Source organism: Schistocerca cancellata, chromosome 1 (assembly GCF_023864275.1).
Source record: "Schistocerca cancellata isolate TAMUIC-IGC-003103 chromosome 1, iqSchCanc2.1, whole genome shotgun sequence".
In the NCBI taxonomy this organism is placed as follows: Eukaryota; Metazoa; Arthropoda; class Insecta; order Orthoptera; family Acrididae; genus Schistocerca; species Schistocerca cancellata.
In genome coordinates this window covers 232,193,736-232,208,639 of record NC_064626.1, presented here as the reverse complement: position 1 = coordinate 232,208,639, position 14,904 = coordinate 232,193,736, and the positions used below count along the sequence as shown (strand labels likewise).

Here is a 14,904-nt window from a genome sequence, read left to right as displayed (position 1 = left end):
AGCTGAGTTTTGCACAAGCAATGCTTTCTAAATCCATGGTGATTTGTGGACAGAAGCTTATCTATTTCAAATAAATTTATTATATTTGAACTCAGATTGTCTTCTAGAATCCTGCAGCAAACCAATGTTAAGGACATTTTGCAGATATGTTCTTTCACCTTTCTTATATACAGAAATTACCTGTGGTTTTTCCACTCGCTTGAGACTTTGTGCTGGGCAAGAGATTCACAATAAATGCAGGCTAAGTAAAGAGGTCAGTGCCGCAGAGTACTCCCTATAAAACCAAATTGGGCTTCCATATGGACCTGGTGATTTATTTGTGTTCAGCTCTTGCAGTTGCTTTTCTTCTTCACAGGTGCCTATTTCTGTGTGCTCCGTGCAGGAGTCTGTGCAATATTCAAATGATTATATATTTGTATGATCCCTCTGTGTGAATGAATTTTTAAAAATGAAATTTAAAACTTCAAATTTCCTTTTGCTGTATTCTATTGGTACCTCAGGCTGGTCAAAAAGTGACTGGATAGAAACCTTTGACCCATTTAGTGATTTTATTTATGACTACAATTTTGTTGGGTTTTCAGCAGGGCCTTTGGCTGAGATAGAACAATGGAAGTTGTATGCTTTACACATTAATCTTCCTACGCATGCACAAATGTCTACAAACTTTTGCCTGTCAACATTCAGGTCTTCTTTTTTGAATCAAGAGTGCAGTAATCTCTGTTTCCTCATCAGTTTCTGAATTTGATTATTATGCAGGGGATGGTCCATTACATTCATAAACCGTGTACTTGAAACTTACATCTCCAGAGTGCAATTTATATTCAGTTTAAACTTCGCCTATGATACCTGTACATATATCATATTGGAGCTGAATAATGGCAATTCATTAGCTAAGTAGAAAGCTAACAACTGCCGATCTGTTTTTTCTGGTGTAAATACTCTCTTAGCCTTCTTGATGGGTTTATTAGCTTTCGTAACTAATGTCACTATAATATCATGGTCACTAATCCCTGTGTCTATAGTGACATTGTTGATAAGGTGAGGCCTGTTTGTAACTACAAGGTCTAAAATATTTCCATTCTGTGTGGGTTGTGTAACTAGTTGTTCAACGCAGTTTTTGGTAAACGTGTTTAAAAATACTTCGCAAGACCATCTGTCCATACCAGCTGCAGTGAATCCATAGATGTCCCAAACCTTAAAATGAAATGATAATAGCACTTTGCATTCTGTCAGTTAGCTCATCCCTACTACTTATTAGAGTTGAAATTTCCATTTAATTAACTGAGCTTCTAGTGAATCTAATTGTATCATTGGAATCAGAAAGACAAATATAACCAATTGAACCATAAATTTAAATGGAATGTTGCATAAATAACAGTTTGATGCATTCGTGTATGTTATACATATTACTTGCGCAGCTGCATTAATTATAGACTGAAAAGGCAAAAAAATGTTTAGTTGTTCATGATGTAGAAAACATAATAGATGAAGGAGCTTCCAGCTTGTGATGTTTCACATACAATCCACACAAAAATCTTTATAAATGATTTGCTAGTAATGCTTAAATTTATACTCAGTGTTAATAAAGTTCTCTTCTTCAGGAATGTTTCTCTTGCCATTACCTGTCTCCATTTTACATCATCTTTGTTTTGGTCATCCTCAGTTATTTTACTGGCCAAATAGCAAAACTCATCTACTACTTTTATTGCCTAATTTCCTAATTTAATTCATTCAGCCTTGCCAGATTTAATTTGGCTACATTCCATTACCCATGTTTTGCTTTTGATAATGTTCATCTTATGTCCTTCTTTCAAGGCACCATCACTTCCTTTGAGCTGCACTTCTAAGTCCTCTGGAGTCTCTGACAGAATAACTATGTTATCGCTCATTAGCAAATCTCAAATTTTTTTTTCTCCTTCCTGAACTTTAATTCCTTCTTCAAATTTTCTTTGGCATCCTTTACTGCATGCTCAATGTGTAGATTGAATAACATTGGTGATAGGCTACAAGTTTGTCTCGCCTCCTCCTCAACCACCGCTCCTTTTCATGCCCTTTGACTCCTACATCTGTCATCTGGTTTCTGTACTAGTTGTGTACAACGTGTCACTCCCTTTCATTTATGTGGTAATGTTCCTGTGTCAGCACCTGCTTTCTTTGGAACTAGAATGGTTACAGTCTTCTTTCAGTCTGAGGTACTTCCCCTATTTCGTATTTCATGCACACCAGGCTGGCTGCCACAATCATCTCAATAATTCTGATGAAATATCATCTATTCCAAGCTCTTTGCTTCAGCTTAAGTTGTTCAGTGCTCTGTCAAATTCTCCTCACAGTATTATATCTTCCCAGCTCATCTCCTTTGTATATACACTCTATACACTAGTTCCACCTTTCAGCTCTCCATTTTTTGCTTAGTACTAGTATTCTATCTGAATCTTGATATTCATAGAATTGCTTCTCTTTTCTCCAAAGACCCCTTTAATTTCTATGCAAATGATATCTATCTTTCCCCTAGTGAAATACCCTTGTAAATCCTGACATTTGTCCTGTAGCCATTCCTGCTTAGACTTTCTGCAGTTCCTACCAATCTCATTTTTTAGATGTTTGTATTCCCTTCCACCTGCTGCATTTTTATATTTTCTCCTTTCATCAGTTAAATTCAGTATCTCCTGTGATATCCAAAGATTTCTACTAGTCTTGTCTCTCTACCTATTTGATCCTCTGCTATCTTCACTATTTCACCTCTCAAAGCCTTTTCCCTGTTCTAGTCAATTTTTACCTAATGCTCCTTCTGAAATTCTCAACAACCTTTGCTCTTTCAACTTATACGGGTCCCATGTCTGTAATTTCCTACCTTTTTTGCAAATTCTTCAGTTTTAATCTACAGTTCATAATGGGTAAATTAAATTCAAAGTCCACATCTGCCCATGAAAATGTCTAACAGTTTAAAATCTGGTTCTGAGATCTCTGTCTTACCACTATATAATCAATCTGAAACCTTCCAGTGTCTCCAGGTCTCTTCCATGTATACAACTTTCTGTCATGGTTCTGAAAACAAGTGTTAATTATGATTCGATTATGCTCTGTGTAAAATTCTACCACGTGGCTTCTGTTTTTTCAATCCTTTACCCCGGTCATGTTCGTGTGCTATTCTTCCTTTTCTTCTTCATTCTACCGAATTCCAGTGGCCCATCTGTGTGCTCTCCTTTGGGGGATTTATGGAGCATGTGTGAATGAATGAATGAACGAACGAACGAACGAACATCAGATGTGCAGTGTCTCCTAAATATAAAGTGTGGAATCTGTCAACTAGTGTTATTAAAATTTTATTCTGCCTGAATATGTGGTTCTAAATATCTACATGTGCCTCTTGACTTCATCATGTGTTTTTGTTACAGGACTACATAGAGACCAGCTTGTCAGACAGGAGTGATCCAGAAAAGTACCTCAGAAATTTATATGATTTGTATGCAAGGCAAGTGGTTAAATATTTTCATAAGCAAAATAGAATTTTTTCCTCAATATTTTATTTCCAAAGGGTAGTCTTGAGTTTTTGTGTGGATGTCTTTAATAAAAACAGTAATCAAAAGATATGAATGTCATAGAGGCATTCCCTTAAGGAGAAAATGTTCATGACCTCATTCTGTTGGATAGCTTTCTACATTTAGTATTCATAGTCGCAAAGTTTTGTTTCGATTCAATAAGAATATAGTTAATAGAATGGTAATTGAATCCCATATTACATGCAGTTAACAAAAGAGTGGAGACTGGTTAGTAATTCCAGTTAGAAAATTGAGTTGACATGACCTGTTTATAGTATGAAGATGTTTATTGAACAGAAGTACCTTGAATGCAATACAGCTCATGGAGGGGAAATTATCACATTGTGAATAGCATGGCATTGTACGGAAACAAACACTATTTCACAGAGTTTGTAGCCAGTGTCCAAGAAAGGCTTCGTATGAGGATCTAGCCAAAAGTGTGCCAGTAGTAACAGAGGACAATGAAGTGTTCCTCACACACATATCACACAAGATCACAAGTAGATATACTTAAACTTTATTTCAACAACTAAACTTCAAACACAAACAGTTTGCAGTTTCAGATGCAGTACAACAAAAGAAAATAAACATTCTTGAGAAATTAACTGCAGCAATGTGAAGGAAAAGTTCATCACAAACAATTTTTCTTCTGATTTGATCCATTATAAATGGTTTTTGAAAGCCTGTGACTGTAGATACAATAGGTTTGTTTATAAATAAATAAATCTTCTGCTACCAGTCACGATTTTTTCTTTATTTTACTATTCGCACGACACGTTTCGAGAAATAATTCCCATTTTCAAGTGTGTTTTTTGGTGTGTATTAAGCAATTTCTTTTGATGTTGTCAGTGTGTGTGAGTCTGCTTCACTTTGTTGACTTTTACTGTAATACATAAGAAACATGCGTTTTTTTTTTTTTTTTTTAGTTGGGTATCAATTCTTTTTGTGAGGTTAGTGGCTAAAATTTAGAACAATTTGTACTTACAGTTTTCTAATGGTCCATTTGTGTAGAGTCTCACACACACTTAACATCACACACAACTTGTTGTACACTTTATACATCGAAAATATCTTATATAAACAAAACAGTTACAAGGATCTTCTTACAGGTAGTCAACAGAGATAACATTATAGGTATTCTACAGATTATTATATGGTTTTGTACAGAGGTTATTTATCTTAACAATTTGGCCCATGAATTACTTATATTGATTTTACAATTGTGCTTATTTCTATGTTTTACTATTTTTATTTTTATTTAAGTATATTATCGAAACATCTGAAGAAATTAACTGATTCACTTTCAAGTTTTTCATTTAATATTTTATGTTCATATTTTCTGTAATGTGAATATATCTCCAGTTCTTCAAGCAAATCCATTTTATGTCCTTTATTTAGTCGGTGGAATAATTTGACATTTTGCTCTATTTTTCCAAATGGGTGTCCTGTATTATGTGTGTGTGTGTTGCTATTGCTGATGTAGTGTGTTTGTTGTGTGTGTATGCTTTAATGTGCTCTGTCTACCTGGTGTCCCTGTTTGGTGTACCTGTTTGTCCTATGTAGAACTTGGAGCATTCTTGGCATGTTACCTTGTATATGCCAGAGTCTGAATATGGATCATGATTACACTTTATATTATGTATTAGTTTTTGGTGTAGTTTATTAGATGTAGAAAACCCAATTTTTACCCTGTGATTTTTGAAAATATTTGCAATCTTCTGTGATACATTGCCTATGTATGGAATGCTAGATATACATTTGTTTCTCTCTTTTTCTTCTGTGGTGCAGTTTGTACCTGGGTTTCTCTTCAATTTGTCTAAGATTGTGTCAACCATGGAAGCATTGTAACCATTGGCAACTGCAATATTCTTCACTGTGTTTATTTCTTGTTGCATATTTTCTTGGTTCAATTGTATTTTTGTTGCCCTATGCAGCATTGACCTGTATGCAGCCTGTTTATGGATATTTGGGTGACATGAGGTTGCAGGGATTGTGGTGTCAGTCATTGTGTTTTTCCTATAAATTTTGAATGTGCATGTGTTGTTGTGTCTTGTGATATTTAGGTCCAGAAAGTTGATACTTTTATTTTGCTCGTGTTCCACTGTAAATTTGATTTTCTCATTTAGATTATTGAAATGATTAAGAATGTCTGTGATGTCTTTGGTATCTCCTTTCACTAACAGTAGTGTGTCATCTACATATCTCCTATAAAATTCTATTTTCTTTAGGCAAGGTTCTTGGCTGTCAAATAGTTTTTGTTCTAAGTGATTTATGTATATGTCAGCTATGGTACCGGATGTACATGATCCCGTTGCTAGGGCATCTGGTTGCTTATAAATGTTGCCATTAAAGGTAAAGTAGTTGTAACTTAGGGTTAGCTGAAGGGGTTCCATAAATTCGACAATCTCTGTGTATGAAAGTTTCTTGTGTTGCATAAGGTTCTTTTGTATTACTGTTAGAGCTTCTTGTATGGGTATGTTTGAGTAAAGGTTGGTGATGTCAAGTGATATAAGCTGTGCATCTTGGGGGAGCTTCCTGGTTCTTAGTTCTTTGGCTAGAATAATGCTGTTTTTTATGGAATATGTTATTTCATATGTATAATTTTTCATCAGTATGTTATTCAGTTTTTGTGACAGTTTGTATGCTGGGCTGTTTATAGAGTTGACCAAGGGACGTATCGGGTTTCCATTTTTGTGTATTTTTGGCTGTGCTCTTAGGCGTGGTGAAAAGAAATAACTTACATGTATGAATCCAAAACCATATGATAACCTGTAGAATACCTACAATGTTATCTCTGTGGACTACCTGTAAGAAGATCCTTGTAACTGTTTTGTTTATATAAGATTTTTTCGATGTATAAAGTGTACAACAAGTTGTGTGTGATGTTAAGTGTGTGTGAGAGACTACACAAATGGACCATTAGAAAACTGTAAGTACAAATTGTTCTAAATTTTAGCCACTAACCTCACAAAAAGAATTGATACGCAACTAAAAAAAATCGCGTGTTTCTTATGTATTACAGTAAAAGTCAACAAAGTGAAGCAGACTCTCGCACACTGACAACATCAAAAGAAATGGCTTAATACACACCAAAAATGCACTTGAAAATCGGAATTATTTCTCGAAATGTGTCATGCGAATAGTAAAATAAAGAAAAAATCGTGACTGGTAGCAGAAGATTTATTTATTTATAAACAAACCTATATCAGTTCTTCTTCAATGAAACGAAAATAGAGTATTGAGAGCATAGATTACATTCTCTTCACCAATGAAAAGTCTATCTTCAAAACAAAGGATGTATTCAGAGTTCCATCTCATGAGTGGCACAACTTGTCCACTGCACAGGACACCAAGGCCCACAGCACAGGTCGCGGAAGCACAGGCATCTAGGCGGCAAAGGCAACATACAATATGAGGCAGTGTACAAGCAGTGATACTACATCAGTCTCTGACTGTCGAAGACAGAACTGGTGTGGGAAGAAATACTCCTGTGATGGAGAGTTACAGTTTTCCTATTGGCTGTTGGATTTGCTGTGGATACAGCAAGAGGTGCATGTCTAGAATGACACCTGTTGCTATCTTCTGTGCCCTCTGGTTGGCTACTGGGAGGCTCTCTGAGGACTGAGCTGGATAGTGCAGAAACCAGCCTGAATGCGGGGGTTGAACTGATGATAACCCACTAAGTATAAATGTGTTGTGGGTTGGCGGCATCAAAGGTGAAGCTGAGAGAAGACATGCCAGACATATTATCAGCTTGGTGCATCTTTACATGATTGAGGGTTGTTATGTTCGAGGATGGAATAATTATTTGCACCACTAGCATAAGATCATACTTAAACAAAAAGGTGCCATCTCTGTTGATCTGAAAACTTATAATCTGCTGTCACTTTGCATTAACTAACTCATCCATGAAGAGATAGCAGTACACCCAATTTCAGTAATAGTTGCTTCAATATCTCTATATTAATTATTATTTGGACTATGACTTATTTTGTAATTATGCAAACAACTGCAAATAAAATGAAGGCCAAGAAAATTAATTAAGTTCCAATCTGAGATCTCAATCAAGCACCTGAGGCCGCTGTGGTTATTCCGTACAGATAAAGGACTAATGCATTAAAAGTGAGTGATATTCATTTGAATGATTCAGACATGCCTTATAGATCTTTTGGTGCAGTGGTGTGAGTTAGACAACTACGAGGATGGTTCTTTCATTGTTACATCATAACCTTTCATCCTTTTTATAGTGCTGGGCTCTGTTCTGTAATGATTTCTACATTTAGTTGCCTGTCTAAATATTTTCTGTTATATTTGATTTAGTTTACTTCTCCTGCTGCTCCTCACCCTCCTGCCATCAATGTCCCCTCCACACCCTCATGCCACCAGTATGTCCTGTCACCCTCCCTTCCCACCCTCCATCCACCAATGGCCCCCTCCCTCCTGCCACCTCAGAACCCTCACCCACCTACCCCCACTGCCTGCTCCCACTGGCCCCCCTCTGCCCCCTCCCACCCACCACGCAGCTCTTCCATGTCTTCAGTGATGCCCTCATTTCTCCCACACTGGCCTCTGTCCAGTTACTTCATTGTCATAGTAAGATTCTGGTAGAGTATTGTTCCTCAGTTACGCATTATTCAAGTTCCTGTGCCTACAGACATAAGTTTAATTGGCACTGCTCATTCTTGAAGCAGTTAGAATTATAATTGTATTCAGCTTTATGCCACTTTACTAATTTTCACTTCTATTTTTAAATAGGACTGTGAAGCTTTCAAACAGCTTGTCTCGTTTTGACATGGGCAGTGACAGTACTTACCTGAGTAAATTAACTCGGAATATATTTCAAGAATATTTGGAATCTTATATAAGGTAATAACAAATATTTTATTTAATCTTTAAATCAGATTAGGCTTAGAGTCCTAATCCTCATCTTTAGTGTGTCACCAGATCTGTGACTATTCTACTATAAAGTTGTATGATAATTCATTGTAAAGTTTTTTATGTACCTACACTGTCGCAGTAAGTATGTATTTTATTCACACTCATTTTGCGTCCCTTATTTGGATATTGTGTTAATATTACAGAAATCCATTAATTGAAAATAATACTCTTCTATCTATGCCTTTGAAGTTACACATGCCTTCTGTTTGGTGGTTGGTGATACATAGTTCTGGAAGCTCAAATTCTGTGAGCTAAATTTGTATTTTGTGAACTGACTTTCTGAATCTGAGTTAGTCAGTGCACTTACAGCATGACTATCACTGGATGGAATTGTGGATGTCTGTCAGGAATATACGATTATCTACATTCAAATATCAAAAAGATCTGTAAGACCTGTTAATAGCTTGAGTAGTAATGTTCATTGTAGCCAGGATTTTGTTCTTACAGACTAGTGCTGAACTTTTTTTTAAACAGTGTTTTTGAGAATGCAGTGCCATACTTTACTTTTCTAATTTTAAACACCCTCTTCAATATTGTTGCTTCCCAAAGTAGAAGCTTTCCTTTAATTTTTATTTTGTTAACTTTAACCAGTGTAAATGTATCTTAATTCACTTGTGTAAGTCACAGTGTAATGCAAACCTTTCTAAGTGACTCGACATAGTGTCACGAGCCCTTACTCCATGAAAGATATTTATACTATATTCTACAGGAATTTGTGACAGCTGGTGGTGTAGTTGACACCTTACAGCAGCAAAGTGCAAAAGGGTGCCGCAAGTTGTGACTAACATATTTGGACACATAGAACTGCAACAAAACTGAGGAGTTTCCATGGAAACATTGCCAAATTATCATTATATGATTCCTGATGACAGGCATACAAAGTAGCCATGCAGAGACCACTTCATCTGTCAATAATCTTCACTGTTTAATAGACTGTGGTAAAGAGTTACTCATAATATAGCATATGTAACTACTTTGACAGTTGCTCGTCTTTACCGTATTTACTCGAATCTAAGCCGCACTCGAATCTAAGCCGCACCTGAAAAATGAGACTCGAAATAAAGGAAAAAAAAATTTCCCGAATCTAAGCCGCACCTGAAATTTGAGACTCGAAATTCAAGGGGAGAGAAAAGTTTTAGGCCGCACCTCCAAATCGAAACAAAGTTGGTCCATTGTAATATGAGACACAATTTAGGTCGAATGAATGACGATACAGCTACAGTAGTTTGGTTCGAGTCGTAAGCTTAGCAGTTAAGCTTTACCACGTAGCCATTGCTACGCGTCAGGCGCTCCGTCCATATTTATACGGGTACCCTTCCTTTTTCACGTGCTTCGTCTGGTTTGAATCGATTTCTTATATTGCTTTGATCTGATAAGTGCCGTTTTCTTTGTTATAGGTGTTTGCGTCACTCTTAAGCTGAAAATGCATTACTGCACTGTTGTCATTCATTGTTCGTCGCATTCTGATAGTGCGTGTTTACGGCCTGTCACGGCTCGCGGCATGGCTTGCTTTTGTGCGCGCTACCGCCGCGTACAATTAAAAAAAAAGAGAGGAATCGTCTCATTAGCGAAACAATGGCAAGAGACTGCTATTTGTTGTTACTTACACTGCTGCTTTCTTTGATAATTATCAACAAGAATCAAATAATAGACTGCGTATGATAGAACATGTTCTGAACGAGAGTTAGGCGAAAATTTTTCTCCATTTGAAAATCTTTGCGGCCGCTTTTTTATTACATCAAATTCTGCACAGAAATTAGAGTCATCTTAGATTTAAAAATCTAGTCACTTGCCGTGCTTCATTTCTGACTGTATCACTATTAGGCATAAGAATAATACGAATATAAACATGACACGATATGTATATTCTTCCGCGTTTGCTGTTGTCTCACTCTAGTTTCGTAGTTTATTAGGCAGACAGGATTTAAATGAGATAGCAGCAAACACGAAAGAATACATGGCAAAATGTTTATATTCGTATTATTCTTATGGTGAAGAGAATACTGTATGTGATTCAAATTTCATCAGGTTCCTATTAGCAACCATCTCTTCTCACAGATAGGAAAAAATTCAGAACATAGAGTTGGCCATATTGACAAACATCCCAAACAGTCTTGCCAGTCAGATTTTTGTAGTACACTGAAATTGTGCTACATTCGAAGATGAAAAATACGGAATTTGTATTTACTTCGTTGGATAATGTATGAAAATGCAGTGATCGAAACTCGCGGCGGAGAAAAAAAGCTCGTCTTCCACTTTTTTTTAAATTTATTTACTGATGCAGAGGTTTTGGCGCCAGTATTTATCTTTGTGCCTACAAAGCATGCCTGCGTAGCGCTACATATATTCGACGGCAGAAGTTAGTTGTGGCGGCACGTACCAACATTTTTCATAACTTCCGCTTGCTTTGCACTCAATTCTAAGCCGCAGGCGGTTTTTTGGATTACGAAAACCGGAAAAAAAGTGCGGCTTAGATTCGAGTAAATACGGTATTAATGTATACCTTGACTTATTCCTTGATTCTTAGAGACTTACAAAATATGATGTACAGATGAAGGAAAATGGATGGATGAACACATTGCTGGATTGATGAACAAATATGAGTATTTGATATCACTAGATGAATTGCATGAAGTAGAGATACCCTTTGACAGTTTTTTGTTTCTGTTATCTCTCTATGCCTTTATAATTATGTATTTTAAATAGTTGCAGTTTTGCTTGATTTCTCCATTCTCAATGTTTTTCTTTTTTTTCCCCTCATTTTCGTGAACATGGTTCTAGACTTAGTCATAACTAGATTGTGATCATTATTAGAAAGAAAATGACTGTATCCCTGTCTTGCACTCCTTTTAACCAGCACTTTTCTTTTGGTATATCATTCTTATTGTTCCCTCTTGGTTCTTGTACATATTGTATATCACATATCTCTCCCTATAACTTCCACATCTACATCTACATTGCTACTCTGCAAATCAAACTTAGGTGCCTGGCAGACAGTTCATGGAACCCGTTTCACAGTGATTCTCTGTTATCCTATTCTTGAACAGTGCGCAGAGAAAATGAACACTTATATCTTTCTGTGTGAGCTCTGATTTCACTTATTTTACTATGATGATCATTTCTCCTAATGTAGGTTGGCATCAGCAAAAGATTTTTGCAATCAGAGAAGAAAGTTGAAGATTGAAATTTTTTGAGGAGATCCCACCAGAACGAGAAACGCTTTTGTTTTAATGATGTCCATCCCAAAACCTACATCATATCTGTGACACTCTCTCCCCTATTTCATGATAATACAAAATATGCTGCTCTTCTTTGAACATTCACTATGTACTCCATTAATCCTGTCTGGTAAAGATCCCACACCAAGCAGCAGTAGGCCAAAAGAGGATGGACAAGCATAATACAGGCAGTGTCTTTAGTGTTCTGACAGTAAAATGCAGTCTTTGGTTCATTTGCCTTCCAAACAACATTTTCTGTGTGTTATTTCCAATTTAAATTGTTTGTAAATGTAATTCCTAGGTATTTAGTTGAATTTATGGCCTTTAAATTTGATTTAGTTATCATATAACTGAATTTTTAATGGATTCCTTTCAGTACTCAGATAAATGACCTCATGCTCTTCATTTTTTAGGGTCAATTGCCAATTTGTGCACCATATAGATATTGTATCTAAATCGTTTTGCAATCACTTTTGATCTTCTGATGACTGTACTAGACGATAAACGAGAGCATCATTTGCAAACAACCTAAGGCAGTTGTTCAGATTATCTCCTAAATTGTTTGTATACATAAGTAACAACAGAGGGTCTATAACACTACATTGAGGAATGCCATAAATCACTCCTGTTTTACTCAATTCTACCTATTTTTGGTGACCATTTTATGTAGTTGAATGCTTTTTCTAAGTTGACAAATTCTATGAAGAGAAATTGATTTGTCTTTGTTTCGCCTCCATTAACAAGTGCACCCTCAGAACTGCCTCTCTGGTTACATTTACTAGTCCTAAAGCCAGACTTATTGTCACTTAATAATTTCTTGATTCTCTTTTCCAATCTTCTGTGTATTATTCTTGTCACCAACTGGGAATGTGCGCTGTTAAGCTGATAATTTGTTACTTCTCATTTTATCCGCCTTTGTAATCTTTGGCATTGTATGGATGTTTTCCTACCAAATATCTGACAGTCACTGTCTGTCTCCAGTCTCTCATATTCTACACAACTAACGTGAGTAGTCATTTCATCACCACTCCTCCAATACTGTAAGAGAGTCTGAAGGCATGTTTTCGATCCCTCTGGCCTTATTAGGTTGCAAAGCTTCCGAAGTGCTGTCAAACTCTGATTCTAATGCTAGATCCCCAGTATCTTCCAAATATACATTCATTCCTTCTTCTATTGCATCAGTAGGCATCGTTTTGCAATCACTTTTGATCTTCTGATGACTGTACTAGACGATAAACTTGTAGAGGCCCTCTATCTTCTGCATGTAACTGTGGAATTCCTCTCATATTCTTAATTTTGATTGATTGTTTTTAATTTCAGCAAAAGATACAGTGACCTTCCTATATACTGAATCCATCCTTCTGATGAACATTTCATTTTTGATTTCTTCACATTCTTTCTGCAGCCATTTTGATTTATCTCCCGGCTCTTCATATTGAATTAAGTCATTAGTGACTAAATAGTTGTATACCTTTATTTCTTGAATATTCTTGTGTATCCTTTCATCAATCAAGTCAGTTATTTCTTCTGTTATGCATGGTTTCTTCATAGTTACCTTCCTTGTACCTATACAGTGTGTTCGGAAAAAAAAAACTCCCTAGTTTAAATGTGTTCTGGAATCTGTACAAAGTAACATACTCTATTCTGGTTTGTGGTGTTTGATACATCAACTCTCCAAGCTAGGCTCCCCTGCAGTTGGTAGGTCTGCTTGACCTTGAGACGGCACAAGTGCTGTTTGTTTCCTCTGTTCCCTCAGTTCAGTCCAGGCATGCATGCAGTGCAGTGCAGAACAGAGCAGAGCAAAGCAACTCAGCAACAATATGTACTTCACAATAGAAAGTGCAGTGTGTCATTTGACTTGTGAAAAATGAGTCAGTTATAACAGTGCAACATAATTTTAGATGTCAGTATGGTGGTGAACCACATACAGCAAAAACTATCCATCATTGACTAAAGTCTTTCAAGGAAACCAGTAGTGTTTTAAAGACAAAATCACTGGGTAGACCGAGAACTTCTGAACATGATGTTGAACAGATGTGTGTTTCATGTGTTTGGAGCCCAAAGAAGTCATTGGCCAGATGTAGTCTTCAATTAGAAGTGCCTAAAGGTACTGTGTGTGATGATGTGCCTAAGACTTAGGTTGCACACCTATAAATTGCAACTGTTACGTGAGGGCTGGCCCAATACCTTGGGCACTACAAAGCCCAGCTTAACCCCACTGGACTTATTCTTTTGGAACCACATAAAAAATGTTGTGTACAGTAAAAAGATCAGAGACATCAATCATTTACGGGAAAGAATTGCCGCAGCGAATGGGACAGTTACACCTGAAATGTTAGTGAGTACGTGGTGAGAAGTGGAATATTGTCTCAACGTGTGCAGGGCAACAAATGGATCCCACATTGATGTCTACTAACTTAAACAAAACTCGAAGGAATTCTCTTTCATGATACGTACTCATTTATGTAATTTTTCATTTATTTCCCCATTAAATTTATACTTAAAACTAGGGAGTTCTTTTTCAAACACCCAGTATTTATCAGCCCAATTTCTGTGATTACCCGTTTTTAGGTATGTCCATTTCTCTTCTACTGAAACAGCTGTTGTGTTGTCCAGCATAACAATATCTACAGTGCCAGATAATTTCAAACACAACACAATTCATCATTCCTCAGTACATTATTTCTACCAACACCCCATTTCTGTACACATTGCTTCTCTTAAACTTCAGCCTATTCTTTTTCATTACTATACTTAAACCTGAGTCTGTATATGCTCCGGGGTATGCCTTACAATTCAAATCTGATTTCTTTTGGAATCTCTGTCTCAACGTGATGCAATCCTTCTGGTATTTTCCCAAGTATCCAGACATTTTCCAAGTATACCTCTCTCTCTTATGGGCTGTGAGCAGTGTATTGAGTACTATTAGCTGAAATTTATGTTTAACTCAAGAAATCTTCCTCTTATCTTATTCTTAGTTCTGAGCCCCTACTCTCCTGTAATTCTGTCTTCTATTCCTTCTCCTTCTTTGCATTTCAGTGCCCCATGTTACATGATAGTCATCTCACTTTACATACTGAGTTACCACTTCAGTGCCCTTATGTACACTACCTCTTCTGCTTGTGATTTTGGAATTACACCTGAACTACTATGGCTGGTGTTCATGTGCTTTTGACTCAGATGAGAATAATCCTATCACCGAGTTGTTC

General features: G+C 36.6%; 1 protein-coding gene across 1 annotated transcript in view; it reads left to right on the top strand.

The window, feature by feature from the left end:
* The window catches only part of LOC126169882 (exocyst complex component 5), a 115,414-nt gene that overhangs the window by 50,510 nt on the left and 50,000 nt on the right, over positions 1 to 14,904 (top strand). Inside the window, exons 8-9 of the mRNA XM_049920679.1 lie at positions 3,396 to 3,472; positions 8,295 to 8,405. Of these exons, the coding sequence (XP_049776636.1) occupies positions 3,396 to 3,472; positions 8,295 to 8,405 (188 nt within the window). The remainder of the gene's footprint in view (positions 1 to 3,395; positions 3,473 to 8,294; positions 8,406 to 14,904) is intronic.